General features: G+C 40.8%; 2 protein-coding genes and 1 long non-coding RNA gene across 5 annotated transcripts; 2 read left to right on the top strand and 1 right to left on the bottom strand.

Annotated features, from left to right (window-relative positions):
• The first annotated feature begins 5,692 nt into the window (after positions 1 to 5,692).
• On the top strand, positions 5,693 to 10,284 carry TCF24 (transcription factor 24). Its single transcript, XM_082754864.1, has 3 exons — positions 5,693 to 5,787; positions 6,790 to 7,165; positions 9,314 to 10,284. Exons 2-3 carry the CDS (start codon positions 6,815 to 6,817, stop codon positions 9,425 to 9,427), a joined length of 465 nt encoding a protein of 154 aa, XP_082610990.1. The 5' UTR covers positions 5,693 to 5,787; positions 6,790 to 6,814; the 3' UTR covers positions 9,428 to 10,284.
• A 1,055-nt stretch (positions 10,285 to 11,339) lies between these two features.
• Positions 11,340 to 23,933, top strand: LOC309875620. 3 transcript variants are annotated; one of them, XR_014317061.1, is made up of 7 exons: positions 11,340 to 11,865; positions 12,090 to 12,207; positions 12,655 to 12,750; positions 13,493 to 13,588; positions 14,125 to 14,259; positions 23,468 to 23,607; positions 23,705 to 23,933. It is a non-coding gene; the product is annotated as an uncharacterized lncRNA (long non-coding RNA). The 3 variants fall into 3 exon arrangements; XR_014317062.1 differs by lacking the exons at positions 23,468 to 23,607; positions 23,705 to 23,933 and having other exon boundaries at positions 14,125 to 14,776; XR_014317063.1 differs by lacking the exons at positions 23,468 to 23,607; positions 23,705 to 23,933 and having other exon boundaries at positions 11,340 to 11,558; positions 14,125 to 14,775.
• MCMDC2 (minichromosome maintenance domain containing 2) lies at positions 14,922 to 27,419 on the bottom strand. Its single transcript, XM_082755262.1, is given in 14 exon segments — positions 14,922 to 15,571; positions 16,100 to 16,209; positions 16,604 to 16,746; positions 17,280 to 17,456; positions 17,815 to 17,981; positions 18,290 to 18,495; positions 20,715 to 20,946; positions 21,446 to 21,574; positions 22,818 to 22,925; positions 23,161 to 23,283; positions 24,297 to 24,492; positions 24,690 to 24,749; positions 24,847 to 25,015; positions 25,017 to 27,419. Coding segments are annotated over 14 exon segments (2,136 nt in total). The 5' UTR covers positions 25,166 to 27,419; the 3' UTR covers positions 14,922 to 15,404.
• Positions 27,420 to 27,446: the final 27 nt, after the last annotated feature.

Raw genomic sequence — 27,446 nt, 5'->3', positions numbered from 1 at the left:
TGGTGGGATGGGGGAGAGAATCGGGAAGATAAAAGTGCGAGAACTCATGGGCTGAGATAAGGCCAGTTCCCTAGGCAAAGCTGTTCTGGCTGTGTCCCCTCCCAGCTCCTGGTGCACCCCCAGCCTCCTCGCTGGCAGGGCAGCACGAGGGGCTGAAAAATGCTCAGTGCAAGCCTGCTCTGCAACAGCTAAAAACATCGGTGTGTTATCACCACTGGTCTCATCAAAAACCCAAAGCACAGCATTGTGTGAGCCCCTGTGAAGAAAATTGACTCCGTTCCAGCTAAAACTATGACAGTGTGTCACAGCAAGTCAGAAGGTAAGGAGATAAGGAAAACTCTCCCTTGTTTTTCTTATGACTTTTTATTGTGGTGTATTGTACAAAGTGCCTACCCTGACTAACTGAGCTCTGAAGGGAATCAATTAATACGGGAACCTGCTTATTTACAGGCACTATGTGATAAATGTTGGGACTAACCAATACATTCTGCTTTGATTGGAACAAACAAACAAACAAAAAATGTTTTTATTTTGTTAAGTCACCTGGCCTTGAAGGATTTTAGGGTTCACTACTAAAAAAAGATGTATTTGAGTCTCTCTTGATCTCAAATAACACTGTAACCAGAGACTCCAGAAATAACTGTATCTTTCTGTTCTCTTAATTCTGAGCAGAATTAATTGCTGCATCAAAACCAAGACAAAACAGAGCCAGCTGTGAAATGATTCATACAATAGACTAATATTTTAATTCAGAAAGAGATTTGGAACAATACGATCTTTCTTTCTCAGAGAGCTAGTATGCTACAGTATCATATTAATCACTGATTGCATGTCCAGTAAGGTTGGGTATAATCAGTTACAAAGAGTTTGTAGTAAAATGTTTTGGAATAAAAGACTGAGTCTTATCTGATTTCATTTATATGAGAAATTGCTTTGACTATTAGTAAGATTTCTTGTGGAACTTGAAAATTAACAGTATTTGGTACAGGTTTATGTGCCAGAATTGTTAACTATCACCACTTTGTGCTGTTTGCATATGGAAAAAGCTGATTGATTTTGTATTAAGGGTGTGTGTAATACCCCATATCAGCAAATAATGCCAATTCAGATGGATCTGCCCTCAAGTTTTTTTATGAAAAATATGAAAAATATTTTTCTTTATGAAAAATAAAAGGGCTTTCACTGCATCACCTGATCTCCTCACCAGAGGGAAAGTCCATCCATACTTTGTTCATTTTTCATCTGCAGCTTTTGGTAACAGTGTTTGCAAACTTGTAGAAAGTTTGTTGAGTGGTCCTGAGACATGTTGATGAAGACAGGAGCTGTAGTGACTTTGGTGTGGTTCTGGCACGAAGATCTGATCTGTCTTCTCTGATCTCTCTCATGTAGGTTGAAGAGGAGCCTGAAGTAATGGCAAAACTCAGCTGAATTCTAAGAGCCAGAAGTTACAGGATGCACAGAGTCGGTCATTTTTTTTTTGTTTGTTTTGTTTTCTTCTTTTTTAATTCCTCAAAACTTAAAAAGAAAGGTATTGGCATCTCTTTGGATATGTAATTTGTGTCTTTCTAATCTTAAAACCAGACAAGATGAAGTTGAACTTGACACTGCCTTTTAAGACCATTCCACAATACGAGGCGTCGGCCCATTTATTTGGAAGCAATGTTTTGTGTTATAAGCATGTAAAAATATTAGCACTTGGTTGGCTAAACTGGTTGCCTTTTCCTTAAACTTCCTCAAAAAAGGAGTTGTTTTTAGCTACTGTCTTACCTGGTTTGTGACCTGAGTGAGGTCACGAGGCTGGGTCCTTCTGTGTAGGATACTCTTAATAATTATGAAGAGGCATGCTAATGGTCTCGTACTGCAAGAAAAAAAAGGAACTGTTAGCACATGATTTTGGAGAAGATCTGTACAAGATCTGTAAAATATATTTTCCACCATTTTAATTTTTCCACTTTCTAGTAAATGATGCGGAGTAGTTTGAAAAGAAGGCTCAATGACATTAATGAGACCTGTACTGATGAATTTTGGGGTTGGGAATATTACAAATGAATTTGACTTCAAATTCTGCTTTAAGTAGCTGGGACTTGAGTTTGGCTGCTTTGCACTAGTTTGAGTAATTAAATGAAGCTCAAGACTTCAGATATAGGAAAATCCAGATGTGCAGATAAGGAAAGCATGGGCTGTAAATAGCCCCTGGAATGAAATCTTTCCTAGTGGAGTGTCTCTGTATGAATGTCAGCTCAACATCTCATGCTTGAGACCCTCTCTGAAATAAGAAAGGAATCTTTCCCGCATAAGGAAATCAGGATCTGCTTTTTTTGCATTTAATATTTTGTGTATTGATACCATTTATATTTTGTCACCTTTTAGTAAATGTGAATCAAATAAATTTAACTCTTGTGTTCATTCTCCCCCTAAGTAACAAAACATTTATTGTCTCTAGAAAAGAAGCAGGTTTCCAAAACTAAGGTAGCAAATGGGTGGTCTTATAACTCCAAGGAACTGTTTGCTTCTGCTAAAGCTAGCAAGTGATTTAGCACCAGTGTCAGAAAATACAAAACAATGAGTAAAGATCTGATGTGTAACTGTCATTATTACTCTGTTACTGAAATTAGTATTAAGAGCATATGATACTTCCATTTTTAGCTGTCACCATCTGTGATATTCAGGTCAAGCAAGACAGAAATTTAAAAGTTGCTTCTTGTTAAGACAATTCCCAAAGACGAGTGCTAGTACCTGCGGTGAATGTTTGAAATGACAGCTGCTGGATCACTGCCCCAGTGCGCGGCATCAGAAAGTCACCTCCTGGCCTCAAGGGCGTGATGCTGTCTGAGGAAGCCTTTCCACCTTTACGCTTACATCTCTCTCTGCCTTGCAGATACCCATTTAAAAACATTTAATGGATTTTCGGTATTTCTCAGTGTGGGTTTTGCTCTGTACATTGTCTAAAGTGTGACTTAATTTTCATAGGTTCTGAGTATTTTTGGCTTTCACTTTGAGATTTTTGTTCATTGCAGATTACATACAATATGTGTAAGTCCCAAATGAACTATTCCCTGTACGGCACAGACTGCGGGGTTTCACACAGATTCCCTCAGCCCAGCAGCTCCTGTCTGGCTAAAGCAAACCCCTTTGAAAGCTGCCCACCGGTGAAATCGCAAAATGGGTCTCAGTCTCTTTGGATCTAATCTCCCTCTCGCTCTGTCTATTCTGTAATAGTTGGCCACATCCCAGCTGCTTACGTGTGCTTATTCCCATTCTTAGGCTTGCCCTAAACCCCTGCAGTTTAAGCCTGCAATTCCCCATGAGTGCAATCAGTCACGCTGTCATTAGGCGCATAAATATTCACGCTTCTCCAGCCCCAGCAAGGCCAGACCTTACCCTGCTTGCTGCCCACACCACTCTCCCTCCTCACAGCGCTCCTCACCTGGCTGGTAGTGAAGAGACAAGTTCGAGCCAGGTTTCCCCTGGTTCTCATCTCATTTATTGGAGTGAGAAGGGCTGGGCTGGTGGAGAGCCCCTCAAAGTGGCTGTCTCTCTCATAAGCTGCAATGGAATAGCTTTGAAGTAATTCATCAAAGACGTGTGGCTATGAAATGGAATTATGGTAACATCTCAGTTTTTCTGTCTTAAAAAAAAAAAAAAGTATATTATGCTCTAACATATATGTATACACACACACAAGAATGGAGCCATTCCAATACACATTTTAGATAAATTTTAAGATTATTACTGAGGGAAAGGGATGCCTGCTTGTTGGGGGGAGCTGGGAGAATGGCACGTTGAACTCGCATAAGCTTACATTTTGCAGCGTGCCTCTGAATTATGGGGGCATTTTCTAAAAAGTATTGAATTTTACATATTTCTGTTCATGACTGTGAATAGAAAAATGTAGAGGGAGGACAATTGTAGAGGGGTATAAGAGAGAGCACATTTCAGATATTTTGGTTGTTTTCGGATTGTTCATGAAAATGTTCACACAAAAAAAAATTGCCATTTAAAAATGGAATTTTGATCAAGTCGACGTTTTTGGAGGTTAAACTATGTTGGTTTGTGAATTTAAAGGAGAGATGAAATTGAAAATTTTTGTCCTATCTTGTTGGTTTTAAAATCTGTCGACATACAGGAGAGGCACGGATGGGTGTTTGTATTCCAGTATCAAGAAGCCGCCTTCGTTAGTAATTTAGAAAATACAGTAAGAGGTACTTTGCTACACTGTAGTAGGACACAGCTGACAGCACTGCAGAGTCCTGCAGTCAGTAGTACTGATGGTCAGGCTTCGCCTTGTCAGCAACCAAAGGTACTTTTTAAATCCTTATCCCAGAAATGGGAAGGGGTGAGGAGCAAATTGGAGAGAAAGACCAGGCGCGCTCACACCAAAGTGCAGGTGTAACACCAGCAAGTGATTTATGTGAAGGGAGCAAAGCGTACCTGGACAAACAAGGCACTGCCTGCGTTTTGTACCTAAATCACAGGTGAAATACGGCTCTTCCACGAGCCTCAGAAGTGAAATACAGCGCAGAGCCTCGCTTCTCTGCCAGAGGAGAAGCAACAGCTGCAGCAGGACTGGAAAACTCAGAGTGGGTTGAGGCAAAGCAAAAAATAAATAAATAAATAAATAAAATAAATTAAAAAAAAATAAAACCGAAGCTGTGTGCCCACAGCCCCCAGGACTCCACCTTGGGCCCGGGCGTGAGGCGAGGCCGCCCCGGCCCCGGGCTGCCCGTGAGGGGCGAGCCCCGCCCGGCGAGGGGCGGTCGCTGCCCGGGGCCCGGTGGAGCTCTTGGGGAGGGGGGGGGGGGAGGTACTGAGGTGCCTTAAAAGCCAAACCTCCTCTCACAAAATCCGAAAGGGAGCGAGGTGGGGACTTGGGGCTGCACGGAGTTTTTTTTTTTTTTGCCTCAGTTGTCAGCCGCGGAGCCTGGCCCCGCAAGGTTTCTCCTGAGGAGGAGCGCGGGTCCCGCTCCGTGGGGCACAAGCACGGTGCTCCCGGCCCCTCGGGTGTTGCTGCAGCTGCCTGAGGGGCACCCCCCTGCCCACGGCTGAGTTTTGGCTTCTTTCTCCTCAGGCCCGGGGCTCCATCCCGTGTAGATGTGAAGCTGCTGCCAGGAAAGCTCCAGCTTCAGAGGGACGCGCGAGGAGATGCGGTTTTTAGGTACATGCTTTTCTATGTTCTGCCTGTCGTGTGCATTATAGCTCTAAATTTGGTTATATACCAACATGGTGAAACCAAAATTGCATGCCAGCCTGCCTAAAGCCTGCATTTCGGTACTGCTAACCCAGTGTGTCAGTGTCATTGTGCAACTCGGACTTTTCCAGCATTAGGGGAAACTTCTTTGCCACTAAAATGTGCTCAGAACCAAGTGTGACTGTGAGGGAAAATACCAAGAAATAATATGTTATCACCTTCTTTTAATTTTAAATTAAAGGAACTAGACAATTTGAGGACAGCTTTTTTTGCCCTCGTTCAAGACAAGCTCATGTAGACTTACATGAGTTTTATTTTATACAGGTAAAAATTACCGCAATCTTTGAGTTCCTTGTCTTGTTTGAAATGGTTTGCAAAGTCTAATTTCTGTAAATTTAGATCTTCAGACATTCATGTGTATCGATTTTATTTATTTCTTTTTAAATGACATTTCTTTGGCTGCCTTAATAACTTATAACTTGTTCTTGTGCTTGCTGTCTACGCAGGACACCACAGGAACAGCAGCTCTCCGACACGGGGAAGCCAGGAGCTGCCTGAGGGCTTCGGAAGGTTTGCTTGAGTAAGAACGACTGCCTCAGGTATTGCTGTAGCTCCGGAGAGCTGCACTTCGGGCAGGAATCATGGACTGTGTATTACGGGGGAACTGAATGAACTCCGTAAGGGACTTGAGTTTTATTACAGGTAGAGCTGGCAGTGTTTTCTGGAAGTTGGGGAAGACTTTTCGGCAGGTATTTCGAGCTTTGCTCAAATGAGGTGTTCTGCTATTGTTTTCAAAGGATTCTTTTGCCCCCCAATGGCCAAAATACAGTTTGCAAGACTTTAGGGTTGACAAGTGCAGGAAATCTTGTGTAATGTTAGGTGTGCAAGGACAGGTGAACGCTGTTCCTGATCCTTTAGACTCATGGACCAAATTTCATCCCTCTAAAACACAGTTGCTGTGTTCTGTGGCTCAATTTCCATTTGTGTCAGCAAATAACATTTTTCTTTCTGCAGTTAATGGAGCCCCAATCACCTGTTAGACCATCGACAGAAAATATACAGTCTCACACTGCAAATTATACAAGTGATATGAAAAACAAAACCACAGCCTAATTTTACTTGGTTGTAAATGGGAACCACTGTGGCAGCACTGTTTTTTTCCCTCAGAAAAGCTGTGTGATTGGTGAAACGTGAGTGACTGACAGAAAGCAGTTGGTATAATAGTACTTAGGCTTTTTTAAGGGCTTATGTTAAGGGTTATGGGCTTATGTTTAAAGGTTTAAGTCTGCTTCTGTGCCTGTGCATGGCATCAAATGGACTGCTTTATGAGCAGTGAGCCAAAAAGCCGTCCATACACCTGTCCATAGGCACCGTCAGTGCTGGCAGCACTCGGGTTTCTGACGATTGTTATTTCTGGAAGGCATTCACTTCAGCAGGGTGAGGTCGACCTAATGCCACTCCGTGCTTTTTCTCCTCTGGGAAGGGAGAGAGCTGTGTTTAGCTAATTATTTTGTTGTGCATACTCAGAACCCGTCCAGAGCGCTGAGGGGAGCCCACAGCCCGCAGCGCGCTGTCTTCACGGACACTCTTGTCACTTACAGGATCCTCCCGCCGGGGAAGCCGCCCATGGACTGTAGGCACCTAGCGGAGAGCAGCAAGGAGACCTCCAGCCCCAGCTCGGAGCCCGAGGCCCTGCCACCCTCGGCGGGGCAGCGAGCCGGGGCGGCCCCAGGGCGACCCGCGGCTGCCAACGCGGCGCGGGAGCGCAGCCGGGTGCAGACCCTGCGCCAGGCCTTCCTGGAGCTGCAGAAGACGCTGCCCTCCGTGCCGCCCGACACCAAGCTCTCCAAGCTGGACGTGCTCCTCCTGGCCACCACCTACATCGCCCACCTGACGCGCAGCCTGCAGGATGAGGAGGAGGCGCCGGGAGAGGGCCTGGGCGCCCTGCGGGGGGACGGGTACCTCCACCCGGTCAAGGTAGGACGGCTGAGGGGCAGCGGTCCCTCAGTGGGGAGATAGTCAGTGTTGAAATATTGAGGTGAAGGTAAAGATTTCAGGCTGCTTTACTGTGTCCGTGTGGAGGCCTGGGAGACCATCATCAAACCCATTGGGAACCACTGTAGGACCACCGAGGTGGTGAGATGTTCCCCAGCCATGGCCTGTGCTGTGTCTCCTGCCGAGACAGCCAAGATACAAAACGTGACATTAATTACTGGCTGTGAATTAATTCCTTCTCTGAAGGTGGTTTTCTGAGGCATTTACTTCATGTAGCATGTGCTGATATTTCCCTTGCCCCTATAATAAAAAAAAAAAAAAAAAGTGCTGGAGATGCAGAGAGGACACGAAAGGGGATCTGCTCTTAAAGAGTACGTGGGGATGGAAACTGTTTCCAAACGCATTACGCAGTGACCAATGCGACTCTGAAATACCGTGAGGTGTTTTCTTTGGCTCCGATCTCAGGGAGTGAGTTAGAGCACTGCTGGTCTTTTTTTAAGAGGCTAATGAATTCAGAATGATTTAATTAAGATTAATTTGTGAAGTAATTTCTAATTCCTATAAAGTGACTAATTCAGAGAGAGCTCCTTGTTCACAGTGTTGGTCACCGTTAGAAGCGTGACGTGAATGTAGGCTTCCTAGGCAATTCAGTGATTAGTAGACTCATTAGGGAGGCAAAACCTTTACATAAATCAGAAGACAGCAATAATTTAAGAAAAAAATAAACACTGTGATGCATTTGAAAATAAGTTCTTACTAGCTTTAGTTAGTTCTCTTGGCCAGGGTAAGGGGACACAGGTCTCTCACGGCGCTTTTCAACAGCAGCCGAGTACTGCTGACACAAAAAATAGTTATTAAAGCAGTTAAATTACCCAGCTGCACATTTCCCAGGCTACTGGAATACAGCAACAGTCGGTTCATTTAGCAATTACTTCTTATAATCCTATTTATGTGTCATTTACCTGTAGTTAGTTCTGCTAAAGATCCTGTCAGTCTGATCTAACTGTATAAAATTCTGGGGAGTAAATTAGTTTTTAGTTGGAGCTGGAATGAAGGTGTCACAGGTAAATCACAGTACGTGCCTTAAAAAAAAAAAAAAATCAAAGTGCAGGATATGAGAGTGCCAGTGCAGGTAAGGAGTGTGACCACAGTTGTATATCCAGCAGAGTAAATAGAAATAATGTGTTAACTAAGATATCCACGTACACTGAACAAGAAACATGGTTATTGACTTTAAGCCAGGTAACATCTCAGATGCAGTATTAGTGATGAACTCATAACACAAAGCTTGAACTAAAAATACCGAATGGGATCTTAGGGTTTTTAAAATGTGAGAATGTTCTGCTTTGTGTCTTTACATAGAAGGCTTGAGATCTAACTGCAGCACTGATGATTTGACATGTTCCTCTTTGTTACTTAGGAAAGGTGTCAGCCATTTATGAAAAGTGGTTTTTGTTTTGTTTTGCTTTGGTTTGTTTTTTTAAAAAAGGAAGACCAGGCTGGCTGTTTCAGGTATTTTTGCATCAAATGTGTGTGACCTGTTACCTCTTCAAACATCCAGCTCTAATAGTCAACGCAGCGTTGACTGAGCTCTTCCCTTCCAGAAGAAGGGCACAGAGCTGAAGTAACGCCGACTGCATGGTAATTTCCAGGGCTGCTGAGAAGTGTGAGCTGCAAGAATAGAACTTGTGCATTTTGTGCAGGCAGGCTGGCATGAGCCAGTGTATGCACGCAAGGGCTGCAAGCAGTGCAAACACTGGGCCTCCGCAGGAGTGTCCCTGCGACTACCAATGGGAGTGCTTTGGTTTGTGTCAGTAGTAGAGCAGATACCATACAAATTTTGGTGCGATGACTCACCAGGTTGCCTTACAACTGTTTGGTGATTCGTGAGGGTTTGAGGAACTGTACCTCAGTGTTTAGCCCCAGCGAGAATACCAATGCTGCAATTGCATTGCTTAGGTCCTAGTGAGGTTTTCCCGTAAGTGGCAAGACAGAACCTGTTCGGAAATAGCAAGTTTTCTATTTTCTTGTATCATGATTCCATCAAGATTTAAAGCTTTGGTTGTATTGCTCAGAATTGCATTGAGACCACAAGGTGTTTGAGCACTGTGTTTGTCTCTTGTCTTGCAGAAATGGCCAATGCGTTCCAGGTTGTACATTGGAGCTACAGGACAATTTTTGAATCATTCAGTACAAGGAGAAAGTGGAAGCCAAGGAGAAACATCGACAAATTCACAAAACTAATCTCATTTTGAAGTAAAAAAAAAATAAATAAAAAATGTTATTTATTACACCATATATATATATATTTAAGTTAAAAAATCACATCTACAGCATATAATTCCTGAAGTACTATTTGTGAATCAGAAGGACTTGATTCTTAATTGTAGTTAATAGGTCAGTGACTCAATGTGGCTTATTGTTGGTTTCTGTCATAGAGGATATTGATGGTATCTGAACTGGGGGAACAGGAGAAGGCAGTAGCTGGCAGCACCAAAATACAGCAGAGGAAGAGAGACAGTAGTGATAACAACAGGTATTGTCATCTAGTCCAGTAGAGGAAGTTAACAGGTAAACTACAGAAAAAGGGGGGAGAAGGGGAAACGTGATGTTGGCTAAGTATAGTGCAATACTAGGTTGGAAAAGAAAAGGGCCAACAAATCTAGAAATTGCAGTGAAAATAACTGTGTGCACTTTCTTCACTGCAGGAAGGCAGTGGCCAAAATGCGAGACAGCAGTCAGGACAGGGCTTCGTTGCTGAGATAGTCATAAGTGTATGTAGTTGCAGTTTGAAAATGTAGGTGCATGTTCACTTTAAGTGAAAATGTGAAGAAAAATATTTACACACATACAGCAAACACAGGGTGCTCTGCAGATTAAATGTAGTTAAATAAATCAAGTACTGCTTGTATCGATGCATATATTTGTGTTGTGTGTGGCAGGGTTTAAAATATAATTTAAGTGTTACTCCAGTATTGTTACTTTTGTGTTCAAGACATCAAGGTTCATTTATGTTGTCTTTTTGGGGGTTCATGCATTGAAGGAAATGATGTGTAAGAGTTGGCTTGTTCATGTCAGATTTTTCACTTAAATGTGTCCTATATTTAGGCAGGAAGAATTGAAATGAAATGCACCAATAATGTCTAATGTATATGTTCTGTAAAACACTGTACTTTTTATATAGTTTATTGTTAACATAAATATTAAATATTATTCACTGGATATTATATATGTATTGAGTTACAAAGTGTGTATGACTTCAGTTTGTCATTGTATAAAGCAGTTTCTAATAATAACATTCTGCATTTATAGTAACTTTTCTGAAGATCTCTTTGTGGTGTTAAAGTACAGTTGAGAGAAAAGGAAAACAAAATAGTGGCAAGATGACCATTTTGAAAAAAAAAAAGATTGTGTTAATTTCATTGTTGGTTGAAACTTGTGATACCTTTCAGAAAGGCAGAGCATGTCATTGGGAGTTAAATCCCAGAAAATGGGGTGTCCTTTGGAAGAGTGTGTATTGGCATTGCGAGAGCCATTAGAAGTAGGTGGATGAAGTGTCTGAGGTAAAGTATGAGGGAAAGTGTGGTAAAGTATGGTAAAAGCTGGAGATTTGGTCCACAGTGTGGCATTGTGAGGTTTTCAGAAGAGTATTATTGTGCAATATGAAAAATATGGTAAGTATTGGTAAAATTGATACATTTAAGTGTATATATATTTAGGTATATTGGGCATATATTTGTTATTTAGAACTGTAAGTGGTTTATTAAAAGATGAGAGTTGTGAGGAGCATTCAAGAAGATGAGCTAGTGTTTACTGATTTAAAAAAAAAAAAAAAAAAAAAGGCCAGATTTGTAGAGATGAGTATGTAGTTGTAAGGATGAATGTTACTTTTCAAATAACAGTAATTAAGGCAAGGCAACTTTCCGTCTTTTCCTGTGGTTAAACACAACCGCCTGCCCTTTGCCACCGCCATCCCGCCTCAGGTGCGCGCCTCTCCCCTCAGGGGGCCGCCTCTCGCCTCCCGCCCCCACTGCGCAGCCGGGCTCTGCGCATGCGCGGCCCCGCCAAAACCGCCGGGGGCGGCCGCCATTTTGTGCCTTGCTGAGGCGGCGCCGTGCGGGACGCGTGCGGGTGGGTGCGGGGGGTCCGCGGCGGCTGAGGGCGGCTCCCCGGGGCTGCTTCAGCCGGGAGAGGGCTGCGGGGGCTGCTCGGGGCCCTGTGGCGGCGAGCAGCGAGGGGTTGGTCCCCGTGGCGGCGGCGGAGCCCGGCCGCGTGTGAGGGTGGGGGCGGCCCTGGGCTCCTTGTGGTGACGGTCACGGCTTAACGGCGGGGTGGCTGCGAGGCGCTATAGAAGCTGTGAGTTGTCCCTCGGAAGGTGAGCGAGTGTCGTGCTGTGAAGATAAATGACTCTTTTTCTCTCCAGGGAATTCGGCTGGTGTTGTGTGGTGACCCTGACCCTGCCCTGTTTGGGCTGTAGGCACAGATCCCACATGGGCTTACAGAGCTGGGATAGTCCCAGGACTCCGGCATAAATGCTGACCTTGAGTTCAGCCTGTAGGAAAACCGACAGTGCCAGTAAGCTCCCCAGAGCAGGGCAAACGACGTAGGGTTAAAGGCTGTACCTGGCTGCTCATTAGGAACAGCTTAATCCCATGGTCACTCGTCATTCTGGAACCTTTTAGGTAAGATGCTATCTGTTCAAGCTTTATCTCAGCCGATGCTGTCTGCTTTTCTCCCCAGGTAATAATAAAGCCAACAGTGCTTTCATTAGGTCAGCAGATAGATCGGTATTTTTTGACTGGCTGACTTTCCCTGGGGAAATGCTGATATCTTCTGCTAGTGGCTCAGAGCGGAGTTCTTATCAATAAAACCTCTTTGGTTCATTTGTTTCTTTTCCTTCTTTTAGACAGCAAAAGAATTCCGGAGATGAGTTGGTTTCTGGCTCTGGGAGTCTTCAGCCCGGACTGTGCTGTGCTGCTATCATGCAAGCAGGAGGATGTCACGTGAATTCTGGAGCTACGGAGGTGAGCGTTTCTTACTGCACTTAACGTTGAGGAAAGCCTCAAAGCTGTCTCTTAAACCTTAGGTCTAGATTTCTGAAGCTGTTTTATGGCTTTTAAATCTCGTTGCAGGTGGAACAAGGAGAAATCTGAGCATTTGCATGTAGGGTTAAGTCTTAAACTGTCCTAGATTGTATTCCACAGTTTGCGCAGACTAATTACTGGGTGTTTGGGCTGCAGACTGGCTCTGCTGTTCTCAACTTGTGATATTGTCACAAGTCTCCTAATTTTTGGTTAAAATGTCACATGGTATATGTCTCTACTAGCAAGCTGCCATGATAGCTGTTACATTGTGGGCCTAAGAGCCTTAAATATAAGCCTTATTTTCTTAGCCATCTTGCCTCAGGTAGTAGTTCTTTGTTGTACTAAACTTTTCTGTTTATATAATGACTCCATTTGTTTATTATGCAGCTGAGTTCTGCCTTTGTACAAACTACGTGATCTCTGGTGCATGGACCAGTAGGCTTCTATTTCTCCTTTGAATGCTATCGGCAAGAGTACTGGAAGGTGAGGTTTTTAAACACTCTGAAGTGAACTCAAAATGTTGCTTTTTGTTCTTGGAACACAAACCGTGTGACAATAGAGAACTTTTTGAGGGCTTTTATTTGAAGTCTGAATTCTAAAAGATGTTACAGTCATAGAAGATCTAATGCTTGCTCCTGAGAACAAAGAATTGCAATCCCTGAATCCTAAGGGAATCAGGAAATGCTTTAGATTCTCTGATGCCACTATTTTAGCTAGAGAGAAATGCAACTTCTGCTTTGAAGAATGAACAGATGTTATCTGAAAGCGAGCAGCTAAAGTAAAGAAGAGTGTGCTTGATTCACCCTCCCTGCTGGCGCTTAGCCACAGCAGTCTGGTGGAACGCATGCCCAAGGGAAAGGGAACCACAGTGGTGGGTTTGGATGTATCAGCAGGGACCTGTGTTTCTTGTGCCCAGAGAGCTTTTCTTTTGGATCTGCCAAATTGATTCTGGTGCTAAATGGTTAAAAATGTGCTTCCGCTTTCATTTCCAGAAGCATGTCTGTTGAGACAGGCTTAACAAATCCCCTTGTGCTTGGTACCCGGAGTCTTAGCACCGGCAGGAAGCTGTTTGCTGGCACAGTGATGATAATTCTTTGCCGTTTACCCAACTGATTTTTTTGATGAGTAACATTGTATCTGATGTGCCAGCTCATTAGTATTTCTTAGTATCATGTTCCAATTTGACTTGCTCCCTGTGTTTCTGATTTTACTTCGTCTTTTAAAGGTGCCATCAGATGGCCTCCGGTGTCCTCAAGCTGTGTGTGTGCATACAGCCAGCAGCAGACTCTGCCACCTCCCAGAAGAATGGCTGCTAGAGCAGGTGATTTGCTTTCCAGCTGTGGTGGCACAGCGCTCAGGCTCCAGGAAGCTGTACTGCGAGCTGGGGAAAACGGGTGCAGGGTGCTGCTGTGTGGAGCTGTGCTGGCTTATGTCAGCTGAAGTTGTGCCCTGTTAGCCAGGGATACTTCTGGGCTGACTGCCTTTGTTCTTGACTGGTGGCACTGTTACAAGTCGTGAAGTTTTTGCAAAAAAACATCACAGAGGAGAAGCCGGGGAGAGGCAAGGATAAAAAAAAAAAAAAAGTGCTCTTCTTGGAAAAAAACGAAATGTCTAAGGATAGACATTCCTTAGTATGGTTTGTCAGAAATAATTTCTAAAGGAATTCTATTTAAGTCTATTATGGAAGTAATTTTACTGGCATAATGATGAAATAATGATTTGCCGTTTACCCATCTGACTGGTTACTGATGTGTATCTTTGAATCTGAAATGCCAGTAAAAGTTAGTGATTTTGTATAAAGTTGATAAAGGTTATAGACAATTGATTAAATTTGGAATGCTTTTTTTTTTTTTCCAGATTGAAAACAGTCTGAAGTGTGGATTGCTAATGCACTTGGAAATGCCTTTGAGGCCCTTCTTGCTTCTCAGAAATGCTGCTTGATTCAAAGACTGAGTTCAGTGAAAATGTGAATAACACCTGAATGGAGTTCAGGTGAGAGCATGACTCTAGGAGGAGAGGTAGCCCTGCAGCCACTCTTACAACTCAGCATGGACAGTGAAGTGCACTCAGAATGATAAATTTGAATAAATCAAGTGTTACAAGATGTAGGAGAACTTGTGTGCTACCTTGTCTAAACGAGTGTTTATAATATTAACAGGGGCAGCTGTTCTGCTCATCTATAGTGCAGTGTTTGCTTAATAAAATCCTGAATTTATGTTTCCAGTGGCTGTAGTTCCTTGCTAAGGCCATGTGAGCCGTAGCAGCATGACCCTGCTGGGTGACCTCCTGAGCAGAAGGCGCACCAGCCTTTGGTATCTGCTTGGCTTGCCCAGAGTTGAACTGAACACTGCTGCTGCAGTTTTTTAATGTGGACCTCAGCTTTAAAACTTTCTCAGTGCTATGCCTACTGCTACATCTTTAGTAGGAAAACATAGTGAAGGAAAGTCCATAGCTGGAGGAGCATATATCTACCATACCACCTTTTACACTTGTTTTTTCACTGAGGTAGTTAGACTTAAAGCCCATTGAGCTGCCAACCTACTGGGTCTGCTATTTTTTTGCTTTCCTGGGGGGTTCTATCCCTTCCAGTCTTTCTCTAAGGTTACGTAGTGAAAATATTTCTTTTTTTCCAGATTGCAGGAGCATACCAACATTGTATTCTAAAGCTGTTGCTATAATGTAAAAGCAAGACATAAACCATCAAGTAGTATGGTGACTTTTTAATACATTTTAAAATTCATAGTACATGAATAATAATTTAAGAAAGTTGTCTTACACTAGAAAAGTGGTTGTAATGTTTTTAAACTACTATTTTAAAATGCATGTGAAAAGAAGCAATAAGAAAAACTACAGAAGTTTCACATTGTTGAAATGAAGTGCCAGATTCTCTACTCCTATTTTAATTGTTAGTCATCTCAAAACACTTGTTCATATAAGTGACAGAAGTAGCAGAAGCTGAGAACAGCCACCTCTGCCTTCCAGCAACAGTCAGAAAACTTGCAATAAGTTCTGTCAGCTATGCTTTAATCCTTAGCAAAATAGCACTGACCTATCCTGTGAAAGTATTAAGAAGATAGGTGTGTGTTTCTCCTTAACTGCAGTCCCAGAAGGGTGAAGTAGGAGCTTGGGGCTTTACTTCACTCCTCATTAGTGTTAACATGAATTCCTGGGCCATACGCGCTGATAAACTTGAGCAGGTGGTGGTGGCACTTCTGGAGGTAAATATCTCTCTGGTGCAGGGAGTTTTCGTTACTGAGGTCAAAGGGAAATAGAGCATTTGGTTCTATGCATAATGCAGACTTACCTAAGCAAAGAAGAAATCAGTAAGTACAGTAAAGACTTGATCAAACTTCTGCCAGTGGTGTTAAGGAGAGGAAGGGGAAGGAGGAAGCTGTGACCTAGATTCCTTCGTAATACAGTCTTGTTAAGTTAGCATTTTTGTGATACACCATCGTTCTTTTCTCACTGCCAAGTTCATGCATGAACAAACGTGACTGATAAACGAAGAGAACACTTTCTCTCTCCCCAGGGAGAGTGAACTCTAGCTACAGTTTACCCTGGCTGAATTATGCAGTTCCAGATGAGCGGTGTCTCTAATGCGCGCTCATAAAGGATGGAGGCTTTGTGCTGTCCTGAGGCCTAATGGTGTGCAGCACAGAGACCCTCCAGGCACGTCAACTGGAGGACTTTTTCCTGATCTCAGTTCTCAGCAGTGGAAATTCTGGGCTTTCACTTAAAAAGAACTACCTGTATTGCTGCAATCAACTGAGAAATGCTTTTTCAAACTGACAAAATACGAAAGCGATATACCCAAGACTAAAGACTCATTTACCGTGCTTTAGGGTAAGAGATGATTCGAGCAGCAAGATGGCAATCAATGCATCTTCCTCAAGTACTTTCAATCTTAAACTTAGCTTGGTATGAGCCTTAGAGAGGGATATCCTAAGAGATGAATATAAGCATGTTAGAAATATTATAAAATAGTGCAGAAATGAATGCATTATATGCTGCCCAATTTCAAATGCTTCTGTGAATCACAAGCTACGTTTACAGCATCTTTGCATTTCTTCACTTGCGCAAGAGAAAGCTGTGATAATTTAAATCCCATTCTTGTTTGTCTAGACAGCTTTAATAATTCTTGAATCACTTTTAATGTCTAAGCTTTTTCAAAATCAACACTATAAATGGTATTAACAAATGTTAAGTAAGATTCTTTACACTTGAACATTTCGAAATTTAAGTTTCTTGTTTAGATTTTTTTTACTTCCGAGCTGGTTAGCACAATTCCCAAATGAAACTTAGATGTGTTTCTTGTTCCGTGAGGAGTAGGACATACAGAATTTTTAGTGCAGATGCTGATAAGTTTGATCCGTGCATAGAATCTCTTCTCACTCTGCGACTCGCAAGATAGTAGCCCTGAATGAGGTTTTCTGCTTCTGAGCTCATTTCAACATGGAGATTCTTAGCAAACAAAATAAACTAGAGAGAGTGTACAGACATTAAGTAACTGGAAAATAAGAATTTACCTTTTAACATACCACTGACATAGTAATATAGTTTAGGCAGCATACTTCACCAGTAATTTTGCTAAAGATGCCTGTCACCATTCAGCTAAGCATAAGGATGGGTTTCAGATCGTAATCTGATACCTGTTAATCACACTAGAGATACTGACAGTTTATTTAGAATATTGTACAACTGACTGCAAACTATTCTTGTCAAAAGGAAGTATTAGAGATCTCTCATACAGGTGTTAACCTAGTGTGTTTTTCAGAAACTAAGTTGAATAATTTATTATACTGACCCTTTTAAAGAACTTTTTAAAGAACTGAAGCTAAATTTACCAATGATCCTAATGCTGCTAGTGGGAATATGGTGTGGGGGGAAGGGGTAGGAAGTGAGCGTTGACAGGTCTAAAAATAAGCAGAGCATCAGGACAGAACCTTGTGATTCCAGAAACAGTACGGTATCCCCAAGCATAATGAATTTATGAATTATTAGATATTTGTTACCTCTTCATAGTCCTGCGTTCTGAACTGCTGTGAGACTCTGTACAGGGTGGCTTCAGGATTAATGGCTTTTTTGAGGATGTGATGCACAAGAGGAAAAGCCAGTCGACATGAAGGAAATTCATCGTATATCAAAAGCCCAAAACCATCCAGAAGATTAGGTGGAAGCAAGCTCAAGTCCTGAAGAGAAAGAAAATTTATTTTGGGCTGCTGACTAGGAGAAACCTGGCAGTTTTTTCAATCTGTAATGTCCGATATCTGTATGCTGGGTGTTGTAAGATTAGCTAGTGAATTATCTGCAAAAGATGCAGTATAGTAGATTTCAGTAGTAGCTGTCAAAAGCTATTCTGAATAAAAGACTAGGCATCTACTTTTGGGAAAACTAGTTCATTTTAGAAGATATTTAAAATATCTTAAGATGTAGCTTTTTGAGAAATACTAATAAATTTGATTTTTTGATATTTCCAAAGTTGAACTCAGTATAAACAAAGATGACTGCCATGGTTCAGTTACTGCTGTAACAGGATGTATGTTTTACCATCTGCCCGATCAGAAAGCCGTCCTTCGGTGTATGTTTCTTTGAGGAAGAATCCACATCTACGTAAGACCAAAAATTGGTCTGAACTGGAATAGTGACTTGTTGGTCAGCCTCTTCTCCATACTTCTTCCCGGGAATGAACAGTGTTGTTGTCCTGCTCTCTAGAACTAGGATAGGACAAAATACGTCAGGTAACTAATCTAGTTTAACTATAAATTGTAGTTCCAAACACACCAGCTGAAAACAGTCAAGATTTTTATATTTCACCAATTCTCATGATTGAGTTTTGGCATTTCCACACCACCAGTTTTGAGGATGGTGTATCGTTGCCTTTTGTTGCCCTTGTTTCTTCTAGACTTAAAGAGCTACTTTTCCCAGCATTTGAGGGCCATAAACTGAGGAACAAACCTAGCCCTGATTTTCTGTGTTTGTTTCATTCTGTCCCCTCATTGGTTAGTAGATGTGAAATAATTACCAGATTGTAGAAGTTCCAGTTTATCCTTTTTGTAGGTACTTAAGTCTCCTATGTAACAGATACCCCCCTTAGCGAGCAGAACGCTGCCAGCTTGAATACTGGCACTGCCGGTTCCGTGTTTATCTTTGGACACGGAAGGAAAGATGTCACTAGAGGATGGGTGTCGTATGCCACGGGGCAGAAGACATATGCTGTAATTCAGAAGCCTAGGGGATGAAATAGTCATAAATTGTTAAATTATTGTTCAGTTTTTAAAAACTTAATACTGTTCTTAATACTTTGTAACAGTATTTATACATAGGAAGATCTACTTTAAAAAGATAAATAAAATAAATAAAGCCACTAGCAAAACTAAATGTTTAAAGTACATTTAAACACAAAGGTAGAAGTTCAAGCTTTCTGCAACAGCTGCAAAAAGGTCTGTGTTTCTTACACATTTAACATATGAGGCTTGTGATAGAAGTACTTCCTAGGAAGCCACGGTCTTCTAATTCAACCCATATTAACTCCTATTCCTGTTCTGGAGGGAAGTAGAGGATTAGCAGTTTGCCATCTGGGAAAAACGAATGGGCTGGTAACTTGCAAGCTCTGCTTGCCAGGGTTGTGTCCCAAATTCTTTTTGAGAAAGGAAGGTGTAGGATTTCTTTTTCAACCCCTACACTATATTCCTTGGCATGCAAAGGTTGCAAACTGTCTGGCTCCACAATCAAAGGTTCCTAATGATTTTAAGATGATTAAGCATGACATCTTCTCCTATTGATAAATGGGATAAAATTATTAATTAAAATAGTAAGTAGGAGTAAATAGACTATTATATAAATATGTAGGAAATTTCTGTTTTGACAGGCTAATTATAATAGAATAAGTGCATATACAAACAGTACAAATGACAAAGTACCAAGATTTACAGCAGACAACCATTTAAATATTAGACATGTTTTGATTCTTAAAACCTGATTTCCTATGATTTCTCTATAAAAGCTTACTCCCAAACCTTCTGGGGAAAAAAATCTTGCTGCCTGTTTTTTTTTTTTTTATTATTATTTTTTATTTTTTTAATTCAAACTAATCTGTACAGTTAACTTTTGAAATGGTAAACTTAAGAAAACATCATTTTTCCAAACCAAAAAGCCCTAATACATTTGTTGAAGAACTCTCAGATTCAAATAAAATCCACGTCACTTTCAAAGAGCTTTTCCACGAGTAAAAACAAAGCCCTGTTTTGGGTTGGAGAAGAAGATCAGACATGCACACAAGTAAGTCAGAAGCTGAGCATGTAGAGTGGAGATGCTGTATTCAACTTGTGTTTGTGGTTCACAGCTCTGTGAAGGGGTGAACACACGAATGTATACATACAGATCAATAGTTTGTTCAAGGCAACAACAGCTGGATTTATGAGCAGTGTATCATGATGTACCTGATTTTTGATACTTTATCAGAATAGTTCTTAGGAAAAAAGAGCAATAAAAATATAAGTATCTGTTGTGATTTAATCCCAGCAAGCAGCTAAGGACCACACATCCATCTGCCTGCTCCTGTGCCTAACGCTCCCCAGCTGGATGGGGGGAAGAGAATCAAAAGGGCAAGGCAGTTGGAAGGATGTTTAGATGAAAAGACAGATGTTTAGAAAGGAAGGGAAAGAAGAAGAAAAAGAAAGGGATAGGGAAAAGGAGAAAAGGAATGGAGAAAAAGAAAACAACCAAAAGGGGGTGATGGTGGTGGAGTGATGCTAAATGCAACTGCTCACCACCAGCTGACCAACGCCCAGCCACATGGTGTGGGACATCCCTTTGGTCACTGGGCCGGGTGTCCTGGCTGCGCCCCTCCCAGCCCCTGCTGCTCCCCCAGCCTCCTCGCTCGCAGGGCAGCACAAGCAGCAGAAGAGTCTGAGTTGGTGTAAGCACTGCCCTGCAACAGCTAAAACATCAGTGAGTTATCACCGCTGTTTTCATCCTAAATCCAGAACATGGCACCGTGAAGAAAAGTAACGCTATCCCAAGCAAACCAGGACAATAACTGATTTACTCATTGCTTACTAGCAGAAAGTGCTGATAGCTGGAAAGCTGGTGATGAAAAGGCTCAAAGTGACACAGGATTTGAAAAGTAGAGATCTTTGCTTTTATCATCACCAGTTTCTGTGGCAACCTTCAGTTTTGATTTTAGAAGAATGTTTAGTTTGACCTCTGCTAAACCGTGCTAGTCTTAAAAGCTTACTGAGGCAATTAAAAGTGTTAAAGTTTTTTTTTTTTTTTAATTAGTGAAGTTCTGCTCTGGATTTATCACTTGAAATAGAGAAGTCTCATGGTTATTTTTATCGTCATAGCCCTGTATATTTTAAACATAATCTTTGCTTTTCATGTAAGACCAATCCTATTATCTTTAAAAATACTTTTTAATTTATGTAAGAAATGAGGAATCTCCTTACCTATCAATCACTAAGGTGTCGCTTGTCACAACCAACAGATCCAGGTAATCAGCACTCTCCTTTTCACACGTCTGTACTAGACTCAGCAATACTGCGAGTTTCAGAGTGTTGTAGGTGCCTGGTGGAACAACTTGTGAAGCAAAGATATTGGCCAGCATGGCCGTAAACCTCCAGCATGAATTTGAAGTCAGTGAGAGCAGATACTTAAAATTTTCACCAATAAAAGAAGGACCTAATTGAAACAAAGGAGAGATTACCAAACACTTGATAGAGCTGTGCAGATATAATAGAACACGACACCATTCCAATCCTCGTACAGAAGCTTACAAAGAACTAGGATCTTTATACATTAAGCACAAATTCAGAATGTGAAGAGTTGATAGGATTAATTTTCCTGCTGTAAAGGTAGCAGACAATCTACTAAAACCAATGGAATAAGCATGCAGTAACAAAATAAAGTATCGGGTCCATTTCCTGCACGATTTCCAGTAGGGGGCGATGGAAAAGAGCAGTTGAACTGCAGTAAATAATTCTGTCATTTCCCCATGCATGGAAAGAGAAAGGGGCAGGAGATCTCAGCTGACTGAGAACATTTAAGACTGTAAGAGGAAGGTCCCACAATGGTTTTGTAATCAGGACCCTTAGGCAATAGAGACCTATACCAGTTCTCAGGGTTTTGTTCTAAAATGTTTTTCAACTTTTATAGTCCATTTTTAATGGGACTTTCTTACCGTTTGGTTTACAGAGCTGTACGCTACTGACTTCTATACATGCTGTAGCTTGTGGGCCATTTTGTACGCAGGTTGGAATGCCTATAATCTTGTAGTGGTTTCCTATTGTCATTCGATTGGCCAGTTCATCTGGAAATCAAAAATAAAATATGGGGAACCTGAAGATGTTTTAGGAAAAAAAAATATATATATTAAAGACATAGAAAGCTTTTATTCACATTGCGACCGGTTTCATTTTTATCACTTAATTGCAGAAAACAGTTGGATTCCAGGTTTACCATAATGGACTAGGAGCAAATGAAGCACGCAATTCTAATTAATTAGTGCAAAAGGTAACGAAGGCAGGCTGGGTGAGGAAAAGTAGATTCCTGATGAAGAAAATGGATGATTTATTCATTTCTGCGTTGAAAGGAAAATGGACAGTTGTTTGAAAGTATATATTCCTATTCTCAAACTTGTGATGACCCCATTATCAGTTACTGTCCTATAACATGACATAAAAAACAAAAGCACACACAAAAAAAGAGATCCATAGGATACAGTTTTCAAAAAGACGCACAGCCATAGCTTTGAGAACCATTGTACTTTTGTGTATTTTTTTTTTTCAAAAGTCACATTTATTTTTGGAAGTGAGAGTTATGCCCAACCAAACACGACTCTCAGTCTGTGAGATCCTGTCTAACCTCACCGATGACTGAAATCTATGGAATTTTAATGCACGTGTAGATCAGTTTCCCACCTATAGATTGTTTCATAAAAATAAATAAATAGTTGCAGTTTGAAGTGCATCTTATGGTCTTGGAGCTACTGTGAGTTTTCAAGGAATGGTTCTATAGACTTCGGATATCGTATCGAGTATAATGGTGGCTTTTCAGTTTAAAGAACATTAATGGAAGCATGACAGTTGGGTGTGATATTAGTTGGCTAGTCACAATCAGAAATCATTTAATGTTTGCAGTGGAAGGCAGTGGTAGTAGAGGCCAAAAGTCCTGACAGAATCCGGAAAACAGCTACTTTGAGGAAGGATGTTAAAAACACATGAAATTAGTGCAAAACAGTATGACCAAAGGAAGTAGAAAGGAGGAAAAAACAAGCTTCAGATAGAACGTGATACCAGCCTGGGGACTGTAATTAAATGCAGTTATAAAAGTGAACACAACGGTTTTGCTACATGTATTTCTTAATCATCTGTGCATGTTTAGTCACCTGGCTCCCCCCTCCCTCCCTGTTTATTAGAGAAAGAACCTCAATGTGAATTATCACAATTTCCACCATTTTATCCACAGAAATGGATCTGTAAGAAAAATGTGAGTAATTACTAGATTCAGTTCTAAAACATTTTTGTCAAATCTCAAAATTAAAATTCGCTTACCTCTCAAGAAAACTGTGAAAGCCTGAATCCTAAAATGTGATTTATTGTTGGAATATCCTTTTAAAGCATTAAGAACTTTTGCATCAATCATTTCAACTATTTGTTTATCTTTCAAAACAAAGGCAAGGAAGAGGTTAGTTCTCTTTAAAACAGTACCAAGCTTTTTTTTTTTTTTTCATTCTTAGATGACTAGTAGATGACTAGCTTTTTTTTCCCCCTTAGACATTTTGTTTACTTACTGTGTAACAGCAGCAGGGAAATAATAGATATAAAAAATAAATTATAAAAATTATAAAATTATAAAAAATTATAAATTATAAAAATAAAACTACATATTTCCTACCACCAAGTACTCTAAACTTCATATCTTCTTGCAGGGGTGAAGAACATAAACTGCACACAAAATCATTCCTCACTGTGGCAGATTCTGTAGCTCCAGGCAGATGCACTCTTATGTACCTAAACCCTGAAACATTTACCAAATGTTGTAAGGCGGATATGGCTTTCATTTTAAATTTCACAACAAGTATAGAAATAGTTAAAATACTGGAGAATGAAATTCCAAATTTACAAGCATCCTGTGTTTCTTCAGGTAAGCATAACTTCATACACTACACTTTAACTAAAATGATCTGTATCCCTTATTGCAGGTTGACCACGAGATGGCAGAATTTCCTATTGCATGTTCCTAACTAAAACGGCTTGGCCTGACTTTTCAGGCAGCAGGGAGTGACTGACTGCTTCTGCATCGTGTGGAAATGACATTGGATACGTATATCCCTCACTACAAGTACGTGCCCTCATAAAGACATCATTATGATTTATTCTACAGTCTCCCAGCTTTGGGATTTAGCTTCTATTTTATAATTTTATGGTCTCTGTTACAGGAAGAAGCAAGCAGCACAGCCCTGAAAGTACTTAAGACCTAATCCTGCAAAGATATATCAGTAATATTAGATAAAGTAGTTCCACAGAAATCAGCTTTCATTAAAGAAAATCTGCTAGAAGCTTCTGCCAGTCACTTATGCATGCTGTTACATGGTCTTTTTATATAAATTAAAAAAAATAATAATAAAAAAAAAAAGCGCACACACAGAAGGAATACAGAAGAGAGCCTCAAAAAAAAAAAAAGTATTCTTCTGGTACAGACTTTTTTTTTTTTTTTTTTTTTTTCCTTTCAGGGAATTCACTGAGTTATACTGGAAACATACCTTTTCTCATATAGACTATCTTCAGGATCAGAAAATGGCTTATTGGCATAGCTGTACTCACAAAACATTTAATAATGCTGAGCAGCCGCTGGCAAGGTCCATTGCTGCTGTCAATTAATAAAAATCATGCTGTGCTCATTACAAAAAGTCTACATCATAAGACTGCATAGGAAAATGACTCTCATGCTGGATTTTTAATCTGATAAACTATATAAATTATTAAAAAGCTTTTGAAATAGTATCGATTTCAATTTTTTTTTTTTACTACCTTCAGAGAACGGACAGGTTTCCTCAGTACAAAGAAATCTTGCTCCTTGTGTATATTTTGTTACAATTCCCATTGCAATGACTATTCCTTCAGACATATAAAATCTATGGGATGTGTAGTTAAATGCAAATGCAGAGAGACTGAGAACATAACTTGGTAAAGGCGGTAAATGTGTTGGCTTCAGCAGTATACTAATCTAACAAGAGACAAAATTGCATTAATACTATAATTTTAATTTCAACCTGCTGTTTATAAACACCACTTACATGAACAAATGCATCATATATAAATAGCTACTAGAAAAAAAAAAAAAAAAAAAAACAGTATTTTTTAAATACTTCACTACACTTAAAAGATTTCAGATCTAACTGGGGGAAAATAATGCAGACTCACCTGGGCCTCTGTCTGCAAGTGTTCAATTAACGATAATGTCTTAATAGCTACAAAACATACCTGTAATTCAAAAATACCTTCATCTTAGAAAGGAAAATCTAGTTAAAATATAAAGAGATGTATTTTTTGTCATCTCTGACCACAAATATACACTTACTGACTGAAAAATCTCTGCAGCTTTTATGGGATTATGAAGAATGTAGTTTCCAAGAGTTGCATCCAATTCAGCAATATCAGAAGGATTTATTGAAATAACAAAACGATAAACAGCATAACTTTGTTTTGAGTCTGCAGGAGCAAAAAGCATCTTAAAAACAATAGGTTTATTTAACAATAAATATCAATGCTAACAGATTATCTACTGAGTGAGCAATACCATTATATTTTTTGCAATCGTGCACAAATTTCTGAAGGCCACCACTTCTGTCAAGGTAAATAAGGACAATTTCCTTCATTTTCTGTATTTCTTCCTCCATCTTCCAAAAAGATCGTTGTACTCTTAATCAAAATGTGAGAGCAAGCTGTAAAGAAATTAGGTCAGAATTTGCCATGCTGAAATAATAATAAAGATATATGTTAACAAAGCCATACAAAATTGGAGTATTTTTTTCAATGTTATTCTTTAATATTTTTAATACTGCTGTTAAATGGGAAGCTCTTTCCAATGGCTGAAGCATATTACACCCACAAAGTCAATTTTTACAGAATGCTTTAGTATTTTTCTTCTCTTATTAATGAATTACTTCACTGTCTGACCTGTAACCCATCAAATTAAAGGCTGCATTTAGCCCTGCCTATGTAATTTATAGGCATAATCATCCTAGCAAAAGTAAGACTTAAATAACTGCTTTATCTGAGAAAGCTTTCTGTTATAGTTGTTGGAAGTATGAAACCAGTCAACATCTTTTCTTAAATCAGACTTCCTTAGTCTGCTGTCACCTCCTGTAGCATTCATTTAAGGCACAGATCTTGCACACACTTGTGTTCGTCAGTGTACACAGATCAGTTCTTATTCCGATGGAAAAAAAAATCCAGGACTAGAGTTTTGGTCTGGAAGGTGACCATGACCAGTGTTGTTCTCATTGTGCATTACTCCCATATCTGCATTTTTAAGAGTAAAAATCTCACCACATGAAGCACTTCACTTACAAATTTACTGTAGAAGGAGAACTAAGGCCAAAATGTGGTATTCTATCACATCTATTTTACTGCCTTACAGATTTTCTTTTAAAAAGCGTCATCTGTCTTCTCTGTAAATGGAGAATGTGAAACCACACTTAAAACTTCAAAAATAGATTTAACTACTTGGCACAGGACAAAAACACGGAATCTACAGGCTGAAGAGAAAGCAAAGCTCTTTGTTTATGAATGATAACCTGCAGGAAGCCACAGAACTGGGTGTTGGTGTACAGACAGCTCAATATTTGTCAGTGAAATAACTGGGTACCTGTGGTGCACCCTTATGGTTGTTGTGTAAAACTTCTCTGAGAAACGCACGTTGTGGGCTGGCTAGATGGATTGCAGTGGCCTGAGGTACCAAATTTTAAGCACAAATTGAAGAATAATTTATATTAGGCATTCTTTTTCAGTTTCTTTGGGATTACTCCCACACAATTGCTGCTCCATACCTCAAAATCTCCCACATGAAGGGTCTCAAATCTAACAACCCCAAACCACCTCAGGACAATTCCTTCCCTCCCTCCCTGCCCCAAGGTGTCCCCCGGGAGGAGCGAGGGGCTGAGGGGAGCCCGGCGGCAGGAGGGGGCCGCCTGCGCCCCCCGCCCGCCTCAGCCCGGCAGCCGTTGGCGCTGGGCGGGAAAAGCTCCCGCGGCCGCTGAGGCGGGAAACGCCGAGCCCGAGCCCCCTCAGGGCGGCCGCGGCTCTGGCAGGCACCACGCACCGACCCTACAGTAAATAAATAGTAAAGTCCGGGATGGTTTTAAAAACAAACAATCATTAATAAACACTGCAGAGTCTACTGCGTTTAGCGTAAGCAAACTTACCTCTCCAGACTGCACCACAAAATTCTGTGTCTTATTTCAGTTAATGTTTTTACAACCACCGTGCACCACCACTGCTCCTGCCTCCCTTTATCAACTGGTTGCCACCTCTAGGCTCCCTGCAGCTCTTCTATCCAGATTTTACTATCACTTCAGATTTCATAGAATCATTAAGGTTGGAAGAGACCTTTGAGATCATCTCGTGCAACCACCCTCCTACTACCAATATATTACAAAATCATGTCCCTAAGCACCACATCCAACCTTGCCTTTTCAACTCAGCCTTCTGTGAAGGGGCTACCCCACCTTAAATCCAGTCATCTCTGAAAAGCATTACCATGACATGCAGAGAGGTACAGAACAAGACCTATGGAAGTAGCGCAAGGGTTTATTGCTTGGTGTTGCACACTGTTGGTTACTCTACCTGTGTGAGTCCTGATCTAACGGGGGCATTTCACAATATGAAATACAGCAGAAGGCACAAAATGAACCAAAGTATTTGAAGTGATATGGTGACACGTTCACACTTAGCCAAAAAGGCAGAGCTTGCCGAAAGAAAAAAAAAAAAAAAAAGACTAATAAGCAACAAATTAAGCAAGAAATAACTACCATTGTCATCTTAAAAAAGGGGGGAACAATTCATTTTACAAGAAAGGCAAAACAAAGAAGCTCCACATCTTTTCACCCAGGCAGGTGACTAGCTATAGGCATCGTGGAAATAGAGGACAAGTGAAGGGGTGCAGCATGTACCACACTG

This window comes from Aythya marila, assembly GCF_965140915.1.
Source record: "Aythya marila genome assembly, chromosome: 2".
Taxonomy (NCBI): Eukaryota; Metazoa; Chordata; class Aves; order Anseriformes; family Anatidae; genus Aythya; species Aythya marila.
The sequence above is the reverse complement of the archived record's forward strand: the minus strand, read 5'-3'. Positions and strand labels throughout refer to the sequence as shown.

Excerpts from the sequence above, each read along its gene's own strand:
- TCF24 (XM_082754864.1), top strand. The coding sequence starts at position 6,815 with ATGGACTGTAGGCACCTAGCGGAGAGCAGCAAGGAGACCTCCAGCCCC. Across the intron at positions 7,166-9,313 it reads GGTACCTCCACCCGGTCAAG|AAATGGCCAATGCGTTCCAG; the intron begins GTAGGACGGCTG and ends CTTGTCTTGCAG.